We start from the raw sequence: 19,898 nt of genomic DNA, 5'->3' as shown, positions 1-19,898 counted from the left end.
GAAAATTGGGGCACCTGGGTGGCTCATGGGTTAAGCCCCTGCCTTTGGCTCAGATCATGGTCTCAGGGTCCTGGGATCGAGCCCCACACTGGGCTCTCGGCTCAGCAGGGAGTCTGCTTCCCTCTCTCTCTCTGCCTGCCTCTCTGCCTACTTGTGATCTCTGTCTGTCAAATAAATAAATAAAATCTTTAAAAAATTTAAAAAAAAAGAAAATAATAAAACAAAGAAATTTCAGGACAGATCACAGACATAAGCTAGATATAATTCAGAAAACCATTTCCCCCAATGAGCTTTTCAGAATTTCTTTAAGTAGGCAGCATGCAAGCGATCGAGCAGCAGTATTTAAATTTAATCCTGGTAACATTTGCACATCTTTTTCTTGGAATTATATACAGAATGAAAAGAAGGGAAAAATTTTAATTTTATCACTATTTGAAAACTCTGTTTCCTTAGAAGGTGGCCAAATTTTATATCTCACTCTTGATTTATCTTCTGCAGCTTTCCCTTTAGCTTAGTGGGCCTTCTTCTGGCCTTAAATCTTGTATTATACAAGATCTACTTCCCCTTTGGGAGAACATCACCATGTTTTATATAGGCAATTGCAGGAAACCAAATAAGAGTCCTGGTGTTGTCTCCGGAGCTGTCCTTATTCCCTGTGGACTTGTACATGAACAGTATCCTTTACCACCTTGGGACAAGGACACAGGCCGCCTCTGCTTCTTAAATGAATTGAATTAGAAGATAGTGTTGATATTTAGTTGCAGCGATTATATTCAGGAATAGCAAGGGAAGTTGCCACCATCGAGGACAGATCAATACTTTTATTTTTTCTAGAGCTGCTTGTATTTCAGATGATGAAAGTAGAACACACTCACTGTAGAAAATGTGGTGAATGCAGAAAAAAACATAAAGGAGGGATTAAAAAATCACGCATGGAGTTTACTATCCAGAAATACCACCACTGACATTTCTAAGACAAACACGTTCATTCTAAGGAGCTATTGAGTGATTCGAAGATCATCACTAAACTTGCCAGCCATGAGTTATTTCTAATATATACACAAAGGACCATATTCTATCCATTCCTAGTCAGTATCACTGGCTTGTGGATAACAGCTTATATTTTTCTCTTCAATGGGAAGACAACTCACTGAAGATATTGGAGGCAAGCCAGCATGAATTCCAATCTCAGCCTTGCCACCCACAAGCTGTGTGACCTTGGGCAAATCTCTTAACTTCTCTGAGCTTTGGACTTGTAGCTAAACATCAAAACCAACACAATGTGCCTAGCACAGAGCCTAGAACAAAATAACCTGTCCATAACAGTAGCTAACACTCCCTCCCGCCCTTCTCTTCTGACGACATTCTAGAAAATCGAAGTGTTAAAAATATGCTTTTAATTCTAAGCAGCTTGTGCTGAGCTCCCTGTTGAGTGAACATCATGCATTTAATTCTAATGGTTTGTCTTGCTAATGAGGGGAAGTTGTATTATTGGTTTAAATGAAGCAATTAAGTAAAAGAGATGGCTTGGTATTAGTAATCTGCACACCCACAACAGACGAGGACAGATAATAATATCCTTATTGCCCATGTCAACGTGAGTGTTTGCCTCTTCTCCACCCCGCAACAAAGCGCCTTGTTCCATAGGGTGGCTGCCACCTCCCAGGGTCCTATGAATGGCTGATGTGCAGGCCTATTAACTAGAGATTCCTGCAGATTGGAGCAGTAGGTCTGAGCCGGAGCTAGTTCTTCAGGACTTTTGCAGCCATCTGTGTAGTTAGTTGTGGACCATCAAATAAAATATCACAGCTAACTCTATCCTTCTCCATCCTGGCTGCGCGTTAGAATTATCAGGAGGACTTTACAACCGATGAAACCCAAGTAACATGCTTGACCAATGAAGGTTTCGGAATCCCTGCAGGGGTTGGGTCCAGGTGAAGGGGGGTTGTGCAGCTCCCTTGGTGACTCCAGTGCACAGTCAGGGTGAAATTCACTACCCTGATCGGTGTCGGGTCATCACTGGAGCCTCAGTGTCCTGCAGTCAGGTGCCATATTTTGTGGTAGGACATAAAAGATAGATTGTTCTTTATGTAGAGATATTTAGAAGCATTGAAGAGCGTATTGAAATTCTCATAATTCACTTCCTCCCTGTTCTTCTTATATACTTGTGAACTCCTTGGGTTTTCAGAATCATGATTCTGAAGCTCTGGTACTTTCATTAAAGCTGACGCTGAGGTTTTGTGCCCTGCAGGGATTGGTAACATCTGTGTCTGGCTGGAGGCTGGCCTGTGTTCACAGAAGTCTCCCTAATGCCAACTTTTTATGTATAGTGTAGTGGGTCTATAGCCACATAAAGACATGATATCCAAATGGTGGAGAATTTCTTAAGAAGACAAAGCTTGTCTTACTCAGGCAGGAGCTTTTCCACATGCAAAGAGAATTCTTGAAGGAGAGGACACGATGTCGAGCCCTGGAGGAGGAACTAGAGAACCCCATGAACGTGCACAGATGGAGAAAGCTTGAGGTAACACCTGGCAGAGCCTTCCTCTCCTCCCCAAATCTCTTCTCCTACCCCACACAATCTCCTACCTAAAGCACAGGAAGAAGCTTGGTTTTATTTAATGCTACGAAAATTGTCACCTAAAATGTAAGTCTGGATCAAATGTAAATTGGGTTGTTCCAGAACCAGATGGTTTACTTGGGTTTTGTTTAAAAAGTCTTAGACAAAATCCCTTCCATTTAAAGAAGACCCAGGTGAGTTGTGAGCTGGCCTCACCAAGTGAGATTTTTCCTGGCAGGTAGTTTTTTGGTCAACCAGTGCTCCTAACGCTACCTGTCTCAGATTGCTGATTGCCTTCAGCCACCTTGGCTACCAGCAGCTATACCTTCTTTCAGCTCGTCTTTGCATTCTTTGCTGCAGGAAACAAGGCTCTTGTCAATTAGCCCTTCTTCTGAAAGACTAGCATTGTGTTAGCCAAACCCTTTTTCTGAGGATCTGGGGACACAGCAAACGTCTCACTGGTAGCTGGTGGACAACAACTCTCATATTTTATTTTAGGACTTCCTGATAGACGTTACCACCAGCCCTACAGATAACAGTTAACGATAAGCTCTGCTTATTCAAGGAAAAGATGGCCCTCTCTCAGAGTTGTGGCCAGCCCTGTGGGTGCCAGGAGGGGCTTTGATGACACCACCAGTTAGGGTTTGGGGAGGGTGAAAGTATAGGACATAAGAAGGAGCCATCAGCCAAGTCAGTTTTTGGTTTTCATTTCTACTTTTTCCTTTTAATGAAGAAAGCATTAAGGATAATGCATTACAAATTGCTATGTAAACATGAGGCCTGCATTTTAACAACGTCCATTCTTGCCAGATGAATGTATGCCAGATCTAGTCCCAGCATGTGGATGTCAGTTGGCACTGCTTAGTATTTCTTAAGCAAAGTCAAAGTCAGTGGAATGTTTTCTCCCCGTGGTTTTGACCCTAATTTATTCCTCTTTAAATGCCAAGAGTGGTGTCATTTACTAAACCAACAATAATATGGATGTGTCTGGGAAAGTAGAGCTGAAGACTTAAAATTCATTTACTGTCGTGTTAGTTTATTCCATGTGTTTTCAAGCAGATCTTTAAAGTTTCCAATTCCGGGTCAATTTCTATTTAAAAAATTAGAAAATATTGTGGAAGCAGATGAAAATATTTAGCTGCTAGATTAATTCAAAATGTCAGTACAGTTGAAAGCAGAACTTTGGCTCAAAGTCGAGAGGACAGATTATCAATTTATAACTGTAGCATTTGTTTGAATTGTACACAGATAGTTATTGAAGTTGCCTCAAAGCTTAATGGATTGATAACCCCATTTGAGAGCTAAATGCCACGGTCGTGTTTTGCTGCCAATTATTAGCAGAAGTCCACATCCTAGAAACCTTCCCCATCATAGGCTATAATGAATCTTCCTGTTGGCAATTACCAAAGGAGAATCCTGAGTTTGAATAAATTAGGGAAGCCTGTCTCATTCATTCGGAAACAGAGGGCATAGGAGGAAAAGCCTCAGAGCACAGTAATGAAGAACGACAGGCTTGAGAGCCAGGCATATCTGGGCCGAATCCAGCTCTGACTCTTACCAGTGTGGGTGGACGACTTATTCCTCAGAGCCTCAGTTGCCCTCTCTGTAAGAGGGGAAGACCAGTGCTGTCTCTTAGGACTGTCGTGGGCCTAAAACTTGATATTGTATGAAAAGCACTTAGCAGGGTGTTGGGATGGTGGCAGAGAATCAGGTATAATGCATAGTAGCTATCATGATTGTTAGTATTAGTATTATCCTTGTCCCCCCCCCCCCGGCAGAATACACCTGTTCATTTTCCGTTTATTGGCCAACTAGAGCCAATAGATAAGACATTAGTCAAACTTCAGCCTTTTTTTGATGGCCATCGCAATCTGTTATGCTCTTTTATTTTTATTTTTATTTTGGTTTTAATTCTCTCTGTGTGGGGTCTGTAGGTTTGTGATACATTTTAATAAGAAAAGAACTATTTTACATAGAGACTTCAGTGCTTTGAACTGATGATATGTCAGCTGCTTTATTTTGTTCCCTTTGAACAGGCCAGTGACCCCAGTACCTTTGAGCTGATACAGAAGATCCACACCCTGCAGAAACGTCTCATCAGCAAGACGGAAGAGGTGGTTGAGAAAGAGCTTCTCCTGCAGGTAGTGTTTTTCTTTTCTGGACTCACTGAGCAAGTGTGTTTTCAGAGCATCACCATCTCTAGGTGCTTCTAGAATGAGCTCTTTGGCAGCGCTGCATGGCCCCATCTTTAACTGTAGATGGCGACAGTGACTCACACACAGAGAACAAACAACATGATTAATTGGTCTTTTATGCTGCCATCACTGATATTTCAAGAATTCTGGAAAATGAAGTTGAAGGCTAGACTTACTGCATTGGGTGATGTGAGCCTTACCCGCCCCACCCCCCCACTTCTCTACAGTTTTATTTGTCAGATTCTTTTAAATACTTTTCTTTATGTCTTTATATGGTGGGAAATGCTATGATCTTGATTTTGGAAATAAGCTTCCACATAGAGAGCACAGATGATCGGTCCTCTTGAAGATTTGTGAGATGAACTGGAAGGAAAGGGCTCTTTTTGTGGATTTTATGCATTCAGTTATTCTGGAACAATCAGGAATGGTAAAATCATTTTAGGCCCGTGTCTTTGCAAGTGTCAGCTGTCACCACCATTACTGCCATCATGCCAGACTCTGTGCTTGTGGCTTTCCCTACCTGTCTCAGCTCCTCTTCAGAGTTTGGGGGGGTGTGGTGGCTACTGTCACCCCCAATCAGTGGATGAGGAGGTTAGGCTCCCGGAGTGAAGCATGGATAAAAATGTAAGCTCTGGGGGCACCTGGGTGGCTCAGTGGATTAAGCCTCTGCCTTTGGCTCAGGTCATGATCTCAGGGTCCTGGGATGGAGCCCAGCATTGGGCTCTCTGCTCAGCAGGGAGCCTGCTTCCCCCTCCCCCTCTGTCTGTCTCTCTGTCTACTTATGACTTCTCTCTCTGTTAAATAAATAAATAAAATCTAAAAAAAAAAAGAAAAAGAAAAAGAATGTAAGCTCTGGTGTTCGGTGGACAGGATTCGAATCCCGCCTCTGCCCGTTTATACCAGCATGAGGTTAACTTCTTGGCACCTCAGGTTCTTAATCTGTGTTATGGGACAATAACAGAACCTGCAGAAAGGGAGGTTGTGAAGATGGGAAGAGCTTAGTATTATGCTTGGTACATAGTGTTTAATAAATATTAGCAACTGTTCTTATTATTTCTAACTCCAAAGCCCATGATCTTAATTGCTGGGTTACCGTTAGTAAGAGCAGGAACTTCTATACCCAAGCAAGGGACTTCTGTGCATTTACCCCTTTTCTTTTATGTTTTACCTTCAAAGACATTGTCCCTGAGGTTGGGTATATATAGGAAGTAGCTTTCCAGAGCAGGGCTATGCTGAATGGCCCTTTGGGATAGTCCTCTTCTCTTATAGATAAGCGTGGTGGTTAGGAGGGCAGACTTTGCAGCCAGAACGATCCCATCTTGAACCAGCTCCAGTGTCTTATATTACATGACTTTAGGGAGATGTACATAAATTCTCCAAACCTCAGTTTCTCCATCTGTTCAATGGGGACAGTAATACCCTGTTTCTTTATGGGAGGAAGCCACTCCCATCAGAGTATAGAACTTGGAAGTCCTGTTGTGAGGGTAACCAATCCGTGCATGGGCACTGGGGTCTGGTGGGTAGTTCGGGCTTTAGGCTGTAACTCCACCAATGCAGCCACAATTCATGTCCTAAGGCCACGCAACTGGGAAGTGGCAGAGTGGGGACTCAAACCAGACCCATCACCTCCAGAGTTCACACTTTCTATCAGTGCATTACCTTGCCTTTATGGTTATTATCACATTGTTTTCTTTTAAAAAGAAGGAGATTTTGTTACAAGTTTATATTTCATTGACTGCTTTAATTTTATTACTTCTTTCCTTCTATAGGCTTTGGATTTATTCTATGTGTTTTCTACCTTCTTAAGACTGAAGCTCAGCTCATTAATGTTAAATCTACTTTTCTATGAGAAACATCTACAGCTATAAAATGTCCTTTAAATGATTTCTTGAGTTCTTCCCCACAGGGTTTGAAATATGGCATTTTCATTTTCTTTTAGTTCTAAATATTTTCTCTTTTCAGAAATATTTCTCCTTTGAGAGTAAGTCTTAAAAATATCTGCTATTCCTCTTACGGTAATTAAAAGTACAACTTTAAATTCCCAAACATATATGCATTTAAGTTAGCTTTTAGTTACTATCTCTCATTTTTTTGCGCTGTGGTCTGTATTCTGCTGATTCTTTGAAATTTGTCGAAACTTGCTTTGGGACCAATGAAGGTAGTCAGTTTTTGTAACTGGTGCCTGTGTGCTTGAAATTGTTACGTACTCTTTAAATGTTCAAACTTCAGGAGTCTCTGTGATGTTCATTAGATAAACCTTGTTAATTGTGTTGTCCAGATCTATATCTTTCCTAATATTTTTTGTCTGTATGATCACTGAAAAAAAGTTTGGAGATTTATCTATTTCTCGTAGTTCTGTCACTTTTTTTTTTGCTTTAAGTATATTTTAGATTATGTTCATAAGGTGAGTAAAAAGTTGCAATTGTTATTTCTTCCTGGTGAATTGTGCCCTTAATATTACATGAGAACCTTCTTCAATCCTTAATGCTTTTACTTACAAAATAACCTGTTACTAATATAACTCTATCTGGGATTTTTGTGCATAAGTTCTCTATACTTTTAAACTTTTGATGTCTTTATATTTTAGGTGAGTATCTTGTAATTTAAAAAAAGTCCAATCTGATATATTTGTCTTTTGATTGGTATATCTAGTCTATTTGTATTTATTGATAATTTTACTTATTTCCTATTATTAATCCTGATTATTTTAATGCTCAAAAAAAGTCTGTTCCTGCTTTTTTGTTGGATTGAGTTTTCTTTATTCCCACATTTTTGCACTCCACCAGTTACTTCTCTCTCCTCATTACTCCCTATTCTCCTTTTCCTGGTTTATCCAGTTATTTTCTGAAAAACTACCACCACTCAATGTAATTCTCACTCTGTGTTATGGATTTCCTCAAAAGTTGAACACACATCGTAGACATCATGTCTAAGCCAATCCACAGCTGATCCGTATGCTTATTCTTAACAACATGAGGATCCGATGCTTTAACTCCAATGACCACCGTGATCCTGTCAGCATCATGATTTTTATAGAGTCAATGAATATTTATTCAGATTCACCAAGATGTTTACCAGCTCTTTTGTTTTCTTTGTTTTTCATTTTTTTTTTTTAAATAAGCTCTACGTCCAACGTGGTGCTTGAGCTCACATCCCTGAGATCGAAAGTGACATGCCCCACCGACCTAGCCAGCTAGGTGGGTTTGGTTCTTTTGTTTTCTATTTCTTCATATCCACAATTCCTTACATCTAGGTTCCATCTCCTTTTAAAAGTGTATCCTTTCATAGTTATTTCAGCGATACATTTTTTTCAGAGGCTAATACACTTGTTTGTTTACCTAAAAATATTTTTATTTTAGCCACACTCATAAGTGATTAAGTTGAAATTGTATTTGTACTCTCAAGTGGGCAGGACCCCGTGTGAGCACCTAGTGGCACCATGGAGAAGTCTGCTGTCAGTCTCATGATTCTTGCTCCTCTTCAGGCATCCCGCCTTTGCTTCTGTTTGGTTGCTAGATCTTCCCTTGGTCTTTGGTGTCCTGGAGTTTCAGCACCATGCATTTGGTCTGAACATAGTTTTGCGGACTGTGCTTAGGATTTGCTGTATCCTGAATCTGAATCTGAATTTGTCTTTGAATAGTGTCTCCTTTATCAGGGCGCCTGAGTGGTGCAGTCAGTTAAGGGTGGTCTTACTCTTGATTTTGGCTCAGGTCATGATCTCACAGTTGTGAGATCAAGACCCATGTAGCCTGGAGTCTCCTTGAGTTTCTCTGTCCCTCTCCCTCTGCCCACCACCCCCCACACCGTCCCGACTGTGTGCACACATGCTCTTTCTCTCTTAAATAAGTAAATAAATCTTTAAAAAAAATAGTCTCTCTTTTACCTTCTCTATTCACTTCTGGAACTCTTACCAGATATAGGTTGGATTTTCTCATTCATTCTTCTTTATCTACTGGCCTCTTTGATATTTTCTTCTCTTTATTTCTTACGTTACATTTCTGTAGCTTTGTCTTCTTACTCACTAAGTCTCTCAAGGTGTTCTTATCTGCCAATAGCCAATTGAACAAGATTTCCTTTTCAATGATTTTATTTTTATTTTATATAGGTTTTTTTCTCCCCATATGACTGGTCTTGTTGCTAGTATCTTTTTAAATTTTTTTTCCTACCCTTATATCTTCAATTATTTTATTTTATTTTATTTTATTATTTTTTTTTATTTTAAAGATTTTATTTATTTATTTGTCAGGGACAGAGGGAGAGAGAGCGAGCACAGGCAGACAGAGGCAGAGGGAGAAGCAGGTTCCCTGCCGAGCAAGGAGCCCGATGTAGGACTCGATCCCAGGACACTGGGATCATGACCTGAGCCGAAGGCAGCTGCTCAACCAACTGAGCCACCCAGGCGTCCCATCTTCAATTATTTTAAACATTTATTTTATAGTCTTCATTCTATTGGCTGAAGGCCTTGGCAGTCTTTCCTATCATGTACTGTGACTGCTGACTTTGATTCACGCTGGATCTTTTTTCTTTCGTGTTGTAATTTTGGATTATGGACTAATTTCCAGAAAGGCTTTATTTCTAGGACTCTGGAATGGTTCAGGTTCATTTGTTTCAACCAGGTGCCCAAGGAGATACCACTTGCTTAGGATAATTTTTTGTATTGAATTCTGACGTTGGGGTTTCTTAGACAACTTGGTTCATGTGCCCTGGAACCCCAAACTCTTGTGATGGAAGAGTCGTGAATATAAATTCTCCAGGCAACCGAAGTGTTTTTCCTCACTCAAAGCCCAGGAGATGTTGTTAGATTTCTTTGGGGTCTTCCTGTCCCCGCGATTGGACTTCTATCATCTATTTTCACTGAGGGTGTAACCCTGTTGAGTCCCAAGTTTATGTGGAGGAGTCTCGGTGCCAGTTACCCACTTCACATAGGACTAGCACCTCATTGTTTATCCTTTTATGTCTATTAAAGCCCAAGAAACTTGTTCAGTGAGTCCAGCCTCTTGTCCCACTCAACCCCCAGATTATTTCTCAACTTGTCTAATCCCCAGTTTTCTCATCCATAAAATGGGGACAGTGATAGTACTTACCCACAGAACTGAATGTGTTAAGTCTACATAGAGATTTGCTAGTATGCTTGGTTATCCTTAACAAAGTTCTCATTAACATTATTAATACCGTTAATGTTATTAACAACAAAACAATACAATGTTTTATAGTTCTCCAAGGTTTAATATCCAGCCTCATTCCTCTTTATTCAGTCCTTCATTTAACCTTTCTTTGGGATGGTTGGGTTGCCCTGTGCCAGCTGTGTATTTCATTCTGGGGCTTACATATCCGCACAGAACATGCCTCGTTATCTCGGGGAAGCCCCAGGTGTACCACGGGCTTTGACAGTTTCTCAGTGTCATCTGTATTTTTTAAAAAGTATTTGAGAAATTCTCTGTCCTTAGAACCTTTTGGAATTAGGAAGATTTTTGGTTGAATTTTTATGAGCATCAGAACATTTTTGAAATGACTATTTAATTTGTTACATGGTGATGGAGAGACCCTGTCATTTCCCAGCAGCAGATAAGATAGAAGCCTATTTACTCCCAGTAGACTATGAGTTCTTTTTGGAAAGGCACTTGATAATTCATCTCTCTAACCCCAATGCCTGATACAGTAGCAGGACACGTAGGAAGTACTCCATAATGATGGACAGGCTCTTTGCCTGGGCAAACCCTACTCAACCTTTAGGCTTTAGCTTAAATGCTATTTCTTTGGGGGTAAGTGTCTCTGTTCCTAGATTTGGTCTCCTGGTACATGTTCCCATATCTTGACTTTTCTTTCATGCCCTCCTTATACTTATAATTAACAAAACAATTGTAATTATGTGTTTAATGACTCCTGGTAGACCATGAGCTATACAAAAGTGGTGCCTGTGTCTGTCTTGATGATCATTTCATTCCTAGTTTCTTGCCCACAGACAGATATTTGTTTGGTGTCTGATTAGATGTTGGAAGAATTGTGGTCATTCAGTAAGTGGTAGGTCTCAAAGCTATTTAAGTTCTGTCTTTGAGCTCTGAGAGGTTATGGGAATTATTCTTCCTGTTGCCTTTGCATTTTTGTTACTAACTTCTAACTTTGTAGGAGTCTGGTATTTACTGTGGGTTTATGGATCTATGAACTTAATGCAAACTGTCAGTGTCCTCTTTGTGTGCCAAGGCATGCTGATTCATGGGGTGTAGTCAAAGTTCTCCCCTTGCTCGGGGTTAAGGTGAAATGGCTCTTGAGCTTGACTTTACAACTTTAGTGGTAAGATGAAGAAGTCTGAGTTCTTGCGAGAATTGGAATCCAAGGTGTGGATGGGCAGGATTTCTTTTCTTTTGCCTACCAGTCTACCCTTCAGGGGGGCAAGGATAATGCAAGCATACGTGAGATGAGCCTCTTGGTGTACTCTTCTTTCTGTTTTTAACGCATTTATTCCTCATCTCTTCTGAATCCCTCTGTGTTAATGACTTCTTTAAAAATCAAAACAGCATCTGTAGGATTAGGCAGGCATATGTGCTATGAAAGACTGCCATCCATTCATTCCCCAAGTATCATTACAACATCATCATCATCATCATCATCAAGATGGTATTCCAAATAATGGTATAAGGCATGATGGCATTAGAGTAGGAAGCTTTAACCTTTTGCCAGAGGCACTTAAACACACAAGAAACAGACACAGCAGTTGGGACTTGTTTTTTTCCAAGTGTTTAAATATGGAGTAGCAAACTCAAATATACTCACACTTAGGACCAGACAGGTAACAAGAAAGACCACAGTAAATGGTGTGTCACGATCAGAAATGGCAATATGAAATGGACAGGAACCTCCAAGTCAGAGGCAAAAGGGAGTGCTGGGGACTGCAGACCATGGGGGTCTGTGGGTCCCATCTCTAGGAAGCAGCTAATCCCACCCTAGTTCACTGTCCTCTCATGTCATCAGATCTTTAATTTTTCAAGAATAACTTGAAATGTGGATTTTTATGTTTCCTATACTGAATTTTGAGTATCGGTGACTTTAGAACATTGTATGGACTTCCCAGAAACACATCTACCACCCTTGATCCACAGGAGGCTCGTTCACAACTTCTAGCTTCAAGGCCTGGGGGAGAAAGAGATTTAAAGGAACAGCAGCAGCACAATCAGCTTTATTTGTTTCAATTTCTTTGATCTAGTCCTTTGTTGTGATTCCTTGATGGAAGTACAGAGCTTATAAAAATCAAAAGAGAAAGAGGAGATGAGGAGGGAGGAGAAGGAGAGGCTGCAGGTGGTTTATGGTGATGGGCAGTCAGAGGTGAATGGAGCTGGGTTCTTTCCGAGGAGGCAAGCAAAAGAGATGGAGAAACCTGGGGTGTCTTTCATGGGGCCAGCCATGGCTGGATGTAATAGAAATGGACCTTCTTTTTCTTTTTTAAAAGATTTTTATTTATTTATTTCAGAGAGAGAGAGTGAACACACAAGTTGGTGGGGGCAGGTAGGGGCTGAGGGAGAGGGAGAAGCAGACTTCCCACTGAGCAGGGAGCCAGATGCAGGGCTCCATCCCAGGAACCTGGGATCATGACTTGAGCTAAAGGCAGATGCTTAACTGACTGAGCCACCCAGGCTCCCAGAGATGAAGTTTCTTAAGATGTCCTTTCCCCTGCTGCTGATGTCTCTGTCTTAATTGTATTTTATAAGCTTTTTTAAAATAGAAGAGGAATTCCCTGAGTTGTTAGAAAGACCAGGGGTTACCTCTTGAACCTCTGATGCACAGGCAGCAGGTGTATTGCTGGTGTCCACTCAACTAATAGTTACTGAGTGCCATCTATGTGCAAGGGCACCAGGGGCTCCAGGTTTCCATTTGATCTTGGCCTTGGAAGACCTTGGGGCTCTGCAGCCACAGTGCAGTATAACAAGGGATGAGATTCTGTCCAGGATATTACAGGACTCTGAAAAAAACTTCAGTGTGGTCAGTAGTCCCAGTGTGGATTCCCCAAATCAGAGAATGAAACATGGTGTGCGTTCCAGTGGTTTGGGCGGTGGTCTCAGGAGGCAGGAATGAGGGAGCAGGAGAGTGAGACTGGGAAGGAGGAAAAGCCGGTCGAGGGAGGGGACAGCTGGTCACCCTGTGGACATCTGAGTTCCAGTGCTACTGGAAGTTTTCTGAGGAACCGCACTGAAACTACTGCAGAGTTGTCTTGTCAAAGGAGGGGAGACTAAGACACTGTTCATTTATTCCCATTCCCCACTGATTGAAAGTCGTCCCCAGGGGCACTGGGCTCCTTCTGAAAGCAGATTGAGATCCTTTAGTTGTATCCATGCCCACGTCTGAGGAAGCCCTGGCCTGAGGCAGGAAAGCTGACTCCATCTGCACTTGAGGCAGAAGCCGCCAGAGTACTCCAGGAAATGAAGGCCATGCCGGTGTGCCAGGCCCTTCATCCATAGCTGAAATTTTGAGATGGTCTGAGAGGATGAGACTTGGGGCTGCTTTTGGGGATGAGGTTTCCTGACAGGTCCTGAAGACCAGCAAACAGTAGACCCTCTTCCTTCTAGTCCCTTATTCACTTAGCTTCTCATTGAGTGGTAAATTGCCAATCCAACTTCAGGAAAGGCAGTGGCCATTTCCCCAGCCAAGTTCCTGCTTGGCCTTCCCCCATTCCACAAACCTCCTGGCATTTCAGTTGACATCCAGGAACCAGATGACACGGTCATACTGTGGTTCATTTAAAAGAGGGCCCCCTGATTTTGCTCTAATCACAGTCATCTTTTACTGCATGATTCCTGTGTGCTGGGCTCTGTGCTTTTCCCTAACACAGACCTTTGGGGTGGTTGAGCACACAGAGAATGACAGCTGGCCAGATGGGAGGGCGACATAATGCGTGATTCACCTGAGGAGGAGGTACAATTTGGAGGAAAGGAAATAAACTCGTCCCCCACACCATGAACATTTGGTTATCTTACCCAGAACACTCATTGTACAGATGAGAACACAGAAGCCTTTCCCTTGATAGGTAGACTGGAAGAATTAATTATTTCAGGGGGTTGTGATGCATGGGAGCATACCCCCTACCAAAATGACACACTGAAATGACCCAAGTGAGAAAGGTACTTTGGTAAAGTTCAGGTTTGTGTGGCTTAGGGAATTGTCCTCTGCGTTCTCCACCGTTTCCTCTGCCTAGCGGTCTGGGGCACGGGCCTGCCCCTCAGATAAATAAATAAGGAGCCGAACTGGAAATTGCTGCTTCTTTGTTGGCATCTGGGTCCTGCCCTTTCAAGGTGAACTTTCTCCCTAAGTTAATTTTATGACTGACTGGATGCAAGTCTGGTTTACTTAACTGTAAAATGGACTGAACGGTAGGAAGGTTTGAATAGATCAACACAAGTCCCTAGCTGTACCGGGGAACAAGCCACCTACAGTACATTTTAAGATCATTCTTTGATAAGGATCTTTATTTTTCCTGATCTTCTGATTATCTTACACTTATAGGACATTTACAGTGTGTTAGGCATTCTTCTAAATGTTTTATATATGGATTATTTCATTTAATCATCCTCATACCCCTATGAGATGAGAGCTGTGACCTTGCCCCTTTACCAGCAGGAAATGTGAGGCACAGGAAGGAAGGTTGAGAGACTTGCCCCCAAGGCCACACACCTGGCACCTGGCAGACTTATGAGTCCGACTTCAGCAGTCTGGCTCCAAAGGCTCTTCATCGTAGAAAACCATGGCTATTGATTCATTCCATGTAGACCACTTTGGTCATTAATGGGCAAAATTCACATTTTGCACTGCATGTAGAGCCTGACTACTCCAAGCCTGGTCCTAGGACCAATGGTATTGCATCATCTAAGAGATTTTTAGAAATGCAGACTCTCAGGACCTCGCCAAGCCTAATGAATCAGAATCTGGATTTAAACAAGATCCCCAGGAACGCAGGATACTGGTTCTTTGCAAGAGCTATGGTTTGGGAAGGAGCCTTATGACTCCTGGTTGTTAGGTGCGTGGTCTTGCTTTTTGCTTACCCTTTCAATACTTCAGATCCTCTCTGAAACCTGAAAGGCTCGAGGAGTGTTTTAGGGTCCCATAAACTCTCGATGGCTAGTGTTGTTAGTACAAAAAGTCTAGAATGTTTCTTTGTTGGTAGAGATGTGAAAAACCTTGATCCTGCTTGATGGTAGCCTGGATGGATTTGGCAGAAGCTGCAGAGAGTTTTGAAGAATGGTGGGGAATGGCAGTCGCAGCTCACGTTTATGGCACGCTGAGTATGTGCCCAGCTGCTCTGCATAGAGCATTTTGCTTTCACTGTGACCACAGGAAGCCCAGATGAGCTGGTGCTCTTATTGTTTCTGTTTTACAGAGGGGGGAACTGAAGCTCCACAAGAGAACTTGCCCAAGAGTTTATGACTAAGAATGGCCAGAGCTGCCATTATAAATCAGGGTTTGGTAAGCGATGACCCAACAAGGCCCACACCAAGAATGTTATTTATACATCTAAGGGGTTGGAAAAAAATTGAAAGAATGATCCCATTCCATGACATGTAAAAATGAAGGGAAAAGCAAAGCACTTCACATTTCTGTGTCCACAAACACATTATGGACGCATGCGACATTCATCAATTTCTGTATCTTGTCCTGTTCCTTTTGCGCTCAAGCCGCAGAACCCCCGAGTGTGGCCCACAGAGTCCATGAAAGTTACTCCCTGGGCTTTTACAGAAAAGACTCATCAACTGCACGTCCAAACCTTGGTCACCAGAACCACTCACCACAGTTCTTCGGGGCCTCCCAGGAAAGCCCCTGAGCATTTCATTTCTATGACTACACCCCCCTTCTCCAATTCCAAAAGGAATTGTTCAATTAGGAAAGAACTACTTTAAGATCTGGAAGGCAGAATTTTACTATCGCAGCGCAGTCGCTGCTGGGGTAGCCTGCACCAGACATAATTCTCGCCTGCTCCGTGGACAGATAACGAAGTGCTTATCTTCTGCAAACCCTAGCTGATGATGTCAGAGATGCTCCATCCCCAGCCAGGCCGAGGGACAGAAAGGCACAGCGAAATCTGCTGGCTGGATGCCCACCCGCAGGGTTTTGGTCTATTTCAAAATTAAGTGGAAGGAGAGTGAGAGGAGGTGGGGAGACATCTTCCACCAAGTCTTGCTGTCCTTGCCAGAGAAGAGTGAAAGTGTTGGTTCAGGAGGCTTCTTCCCCAGCCTGCTCCTTGCGGGCTGCTGCCCTGCCATCCCCTCGTCCTGGGACTTCCTGGGGGATGTCTGCTGTCCTGCACCTGCTCCTCATGTGTCAGGGAGGTTGGGAGGGGCAGCGGGAGACGGGCTGTGCAGAAAACAGAGTGCCGATGCCAGCCATAAACTGAGATGTGATACATCCCTGTTGGCTGCTTGTGGGGCGCTGTATGCCTATCTACGTCAGGTGTGTGTAAGGGCATCAGTGTGAACACTCGAAGAGCTGGGTTCCTGTGTGGCTGGTGTATGACCGTCTAGCAGTACGGCGACCACGAATGTCTGCTGGGCACGTCGTCGAAGTGCTTTCTGTGCTTCGTATCTCAGTAGTTCCCAAATGCTGATCTGGGGGACCAGAGAATGTGTATGTTCCCAAACATCAGTGTTTCATTGGTTTTAATGTAACGAGCGCAATGACTGGGTAGCATAAGGCCAATTTTACTTTTTAATTTTGGGGACTCCATTGTTCACCCCCTGTGTTCTTCTTTCTCTCTTTTGGAGATGGAAAGTGTTACGTAATTTTTGAAATGGCATTCTCTTTTATTTTTGTACATTCCTTCCCTTTATGAAGTGCTTGGTGAGTGCTCCTAAGAATTTCCTATTTGTTGAGAGCGTGGATCCTATTGCAGGAGGACTATGGTTTGAATCTTGACTCTGCCATGAGCTCTGAACCCCTGGCTGGGTTACTTAACCTGTTGGTGGTAACTCGGTTTCCTCATTCATCAAGGAGGGATAATCGTAGCTATCTCATGGGGTTGCTGGAGGGATTATATTAATATGTGTAAAATATTTAGGGTAGTCCCTAGACCAGAGCAAACACTATGTTAGAATTTTCTAGTAGTCTTTTTCTTTTTCATGTTAAAACTTAGCAGCAGAAGAAATTAATAAGATTATGCTGGTGTTTTTAAGAGCTAAGCTGGGGGGCACCTGGGTGGCTTAGTCATTAAGCGTCTGCCTTCAGATCAGGTTCTGATCCCAGGGTCCTGGGATCGAGCCCCACATTGGGCTCTCAGCTCGGTGGGAAGCCTGCTTCTCCCTCTCCCACTTCCCCTGCTTGTGTTCCCTCTCTCTCTGTGTCTGTCTCTGTCAGATAAATAAATAAAATCTTAAAAAAAAAAAAAGAGCTAAGCTGGGGGGCGCGGTGGAGTTCGACACATCTGAGACATCTAAAATGAAGGTGCTCCGACTTTATCTTTTCATCTTCGCAACAGCCCTATTGAACAGATGAAGGAGTTAAAGGCCAGAGAGATCTACGGGCCTCAGAAAATGTCTGCCGGCCTCAAAGTAGGGCAATTGTGCAGGAACCGCTGGTCACTTCGGTGGGATTAGGCTTTTCTTATGCCCATGTTTGGGGCTTTTCTTAAAATTGTGTTCTGCTTCATGTAAGGCGAATATGGTGAATGTGGTTCTAACCTGTGTCCCTTCACACTTGCCTACGTGTACTTAATGTGCTCAGTTACCATCTGCTCTCTATTCCCTCTCACTAGTTCTCTATCCCTGTGCCGGGAATAACTTCCCGGGGCTTTAGAGTCCTGCAAGCATTAAGAGTTTCTTAGAAAGAGATTAGCTCTGGTAGGCTCCATTAGGCAGACAGAGGTTAAAAACCAGTTTATACCTTTAGCTGCGAGTCCCTTAAACACTTGTGATTTTAGCCAACCCAAGGAGATACTCGGCTCACGCGTGCACTAGAGCTTTGATTTGCCTTAGGAAGGTTTTTGTTCATGTTACTTGCTTGGAAACAAGTGGTTTTCAAGAGGGGCTGCGTTGATGGACTCCCTTCTCCTTGCTTCTTGTTTTCTTCTCAGTATTAAGAGGATTGAGGCAGTTTAAATTGTTAGGAATCCAAGAAACAGCAGGCCGGATTCCAGAGGTTTCATTAACGAAGGACAGACAGATACTTAATGTGCAGCAGACATCGCACCTCTCTCCTTTCCGCAAGGGAACACTTTCTCCACCTGCAGGAAACAAGGAACTTCTGCCCAACCGTCCACCTATTTTTCCAGCCCTTCCATGACTCTTTTCTCCCCCGCACCCCCACTTGCATACCCCTCAAGACCAGGAAGGGAGGCATTGCTAATCTGACTGGCACATAATCACAAGAGGCCTGGGCCATATATTGCTGGCAGGCCAGGCCACGGTGTGTTACAGAGGCCCTGCCCATGTGCTGAAGCTCCCTTGCTCTCCCAGTCTCTGTCAAGTTCTGCGGGCCAGGGCAAGACCCACCGTGTCCACCACCCATTCTAATTCCTCTATATTTTTGCCTAGGTGGGTCAGCATCATTGAGTCTCTTCTGTCTGGTCCTCTGGGATTCAAGAAGAAGAGAATAAGTCTCTTGGTGCAGGCAATTTCTCAGCCCAGTGGACTGGAGAGGCCTTTCATGGGGGATGCGGTTAGGGAGATATCATGTAGAAAAGCCTACTGATTAGGAGCTCGGACTCTTGAGCAAATCAGGTTTGTGAATTCAAGCTCCTTCCTAATACCATGCAGCCCTGAGCAAGTTGCTTAACTTTCTTAAGCTTCAGTGTCTGATTTGTAAAATACAGATGGTAATAATCCCTTCCACATGAGGTTTTGTATAGATTAAATGAGATGGTCTTGACCAAGCCCATAGGCCAAGGCTTACACTGAATAAATGTTAGCTGCCAGTGACATGGCGTCACACTTTGGATGTAGATTTTGTAAGGATCTCCCCAGCAGTGGCTTATATAAGTGACTTAGCATAACAACTCAGCATTTCACATGTGACCTCACTTTCAGGAATAATTGCTAGAGCCATCTATCCTTAGGGCAGCCTTTCACTTCTCCTCTATGGTAAGCAGGCCATAAATTGGTGTGTTCATGGAATGGGTTCTATGGTAACCTCAGGATCAGTTAGCTCTTGCTGTACAACAAACGTCTAAAACTTAGCAACTTAACACACTACTCACTTATTAGACCATGATACTATCAGTTGACTGTTTGGACTGGGCTCACTTAGCCAGTTCTTCTGTTGGGCTTGCCTGGACCCACTCATGTTGCCATGTTCGACCCACTCAGGCAGCAGGATTTTGGGAGCTTGTTGATCTAAATGGCATCATTCACATGGTAAGAGGTTGGTGCTGGCAGCTGGCTGGGATGATGGCAGCAATGGGACGACGTCTCCACACTGCTAGCCCAGGTTTATTCTCATGATGACAGTATCAGGTTATCTAAGGGAGGCAAGAAAGGACAAGCCCCACATGGGCTTTGAGCCTCCATTTCTGTCAACTTGCTCATGCCCCATTGGCCAAAGCAAGTCACATGGCCAAGGTAAATGTGGGAGACGACTGTCTAAGATCATGGATACATGCAGCCGTTATTGCAGCAATATCCCCCAGTTTCGTTTCTTTGGTGAGTTTGAGTGGAAATATTGTTGCATTTAAGCATTCAAGTGGTTCAAGATTTCTTTTTTTCAATCCTTTGTCAGATATGGTATTTTAATGTGCCTGGCATCTGGTTGCTATCCTTGGATTTTATTGCTGACATGCTTTTCTTTTCTTTAATCTTTTATTCCCATTATTTGGGAAATTATAGTTTGCTGCAGGACATAGTTCTTTTTATAGGAGGAACAGCTGTGATGTCATAACTGAGCATATTTCCTTAGGGATATGCATTTATCCCCATGCATTTGGAAAAATGATCCACAATCAATTTGTTCATTTCTATTTTGGTATCTGACTTCATATAATCAGAGCAAATATGTGAGCTAAAAATGTATTAGTTGATAAATTAATCTCTAAAGAATGTTATTTGCCATTTTCTTTTTATTTCTATTATTGAGCTCTAATAGGTGATGGGATTTTAAAAAAGAATTAATTTTCTCTCTTTTATAAGGGTCAGTTGGCAGTTTCATAAAATCAATTGAGAAGGAGAATAAGGAGTTTC

At 42.8% G+C, this 19,898-nt stretch overlaps 1 protein-coding gene across 6 annotated transcripts in view; it reads left to right on the top strand.

Moving 5' to 3' along the window:
* CFAP58 (cilia and flagella associated protein 58) overlaps positions 1–19,898 on the top strand; it is a 117,541-nt gene that overhangs the window by 66,438 nt on the left and 31,205 nt on the right. For all 6 annotated transcript variants that reach the window (XM_032880589.1, XM_032880590.1, XM_032880601.1 and 3 more), the window contains 2 exons: positions 2,413–2,524; positions 4,597–4,701. In XM_032880589.1, coding sequence (XP_032736480.1) covers positions 2,413–2,524; positions 4,597–4,701 — 217 coding nt within the window. The remainder of the gene's footprint in view (positions 1–2,412; positions 2,525–4,596; positions 4,702–19,898) is intronic.

This window comes from Lontra canadensis, unplaced genomic scaffold (assembly GCF_010015895.1).
Source record: "Lontra canadensis isolate GAN:19392208 unplaced genomic scaffold, GSC_riverotter_1.0 scaffold3, whole genome shotgun sequence".
In the NCBI taxonomy this organism is placed as follows: Eukaryota; Metazoa; Chordata; class Mammalia; order Carnivora; family Mustelidae; genus Lontra; species Lontra canadensis.
The sequence above is the reverse complement of the archived record's forward strand: the minus strand, read 5'-3'. Positions and strand labels throughout refer to the sequence as shown.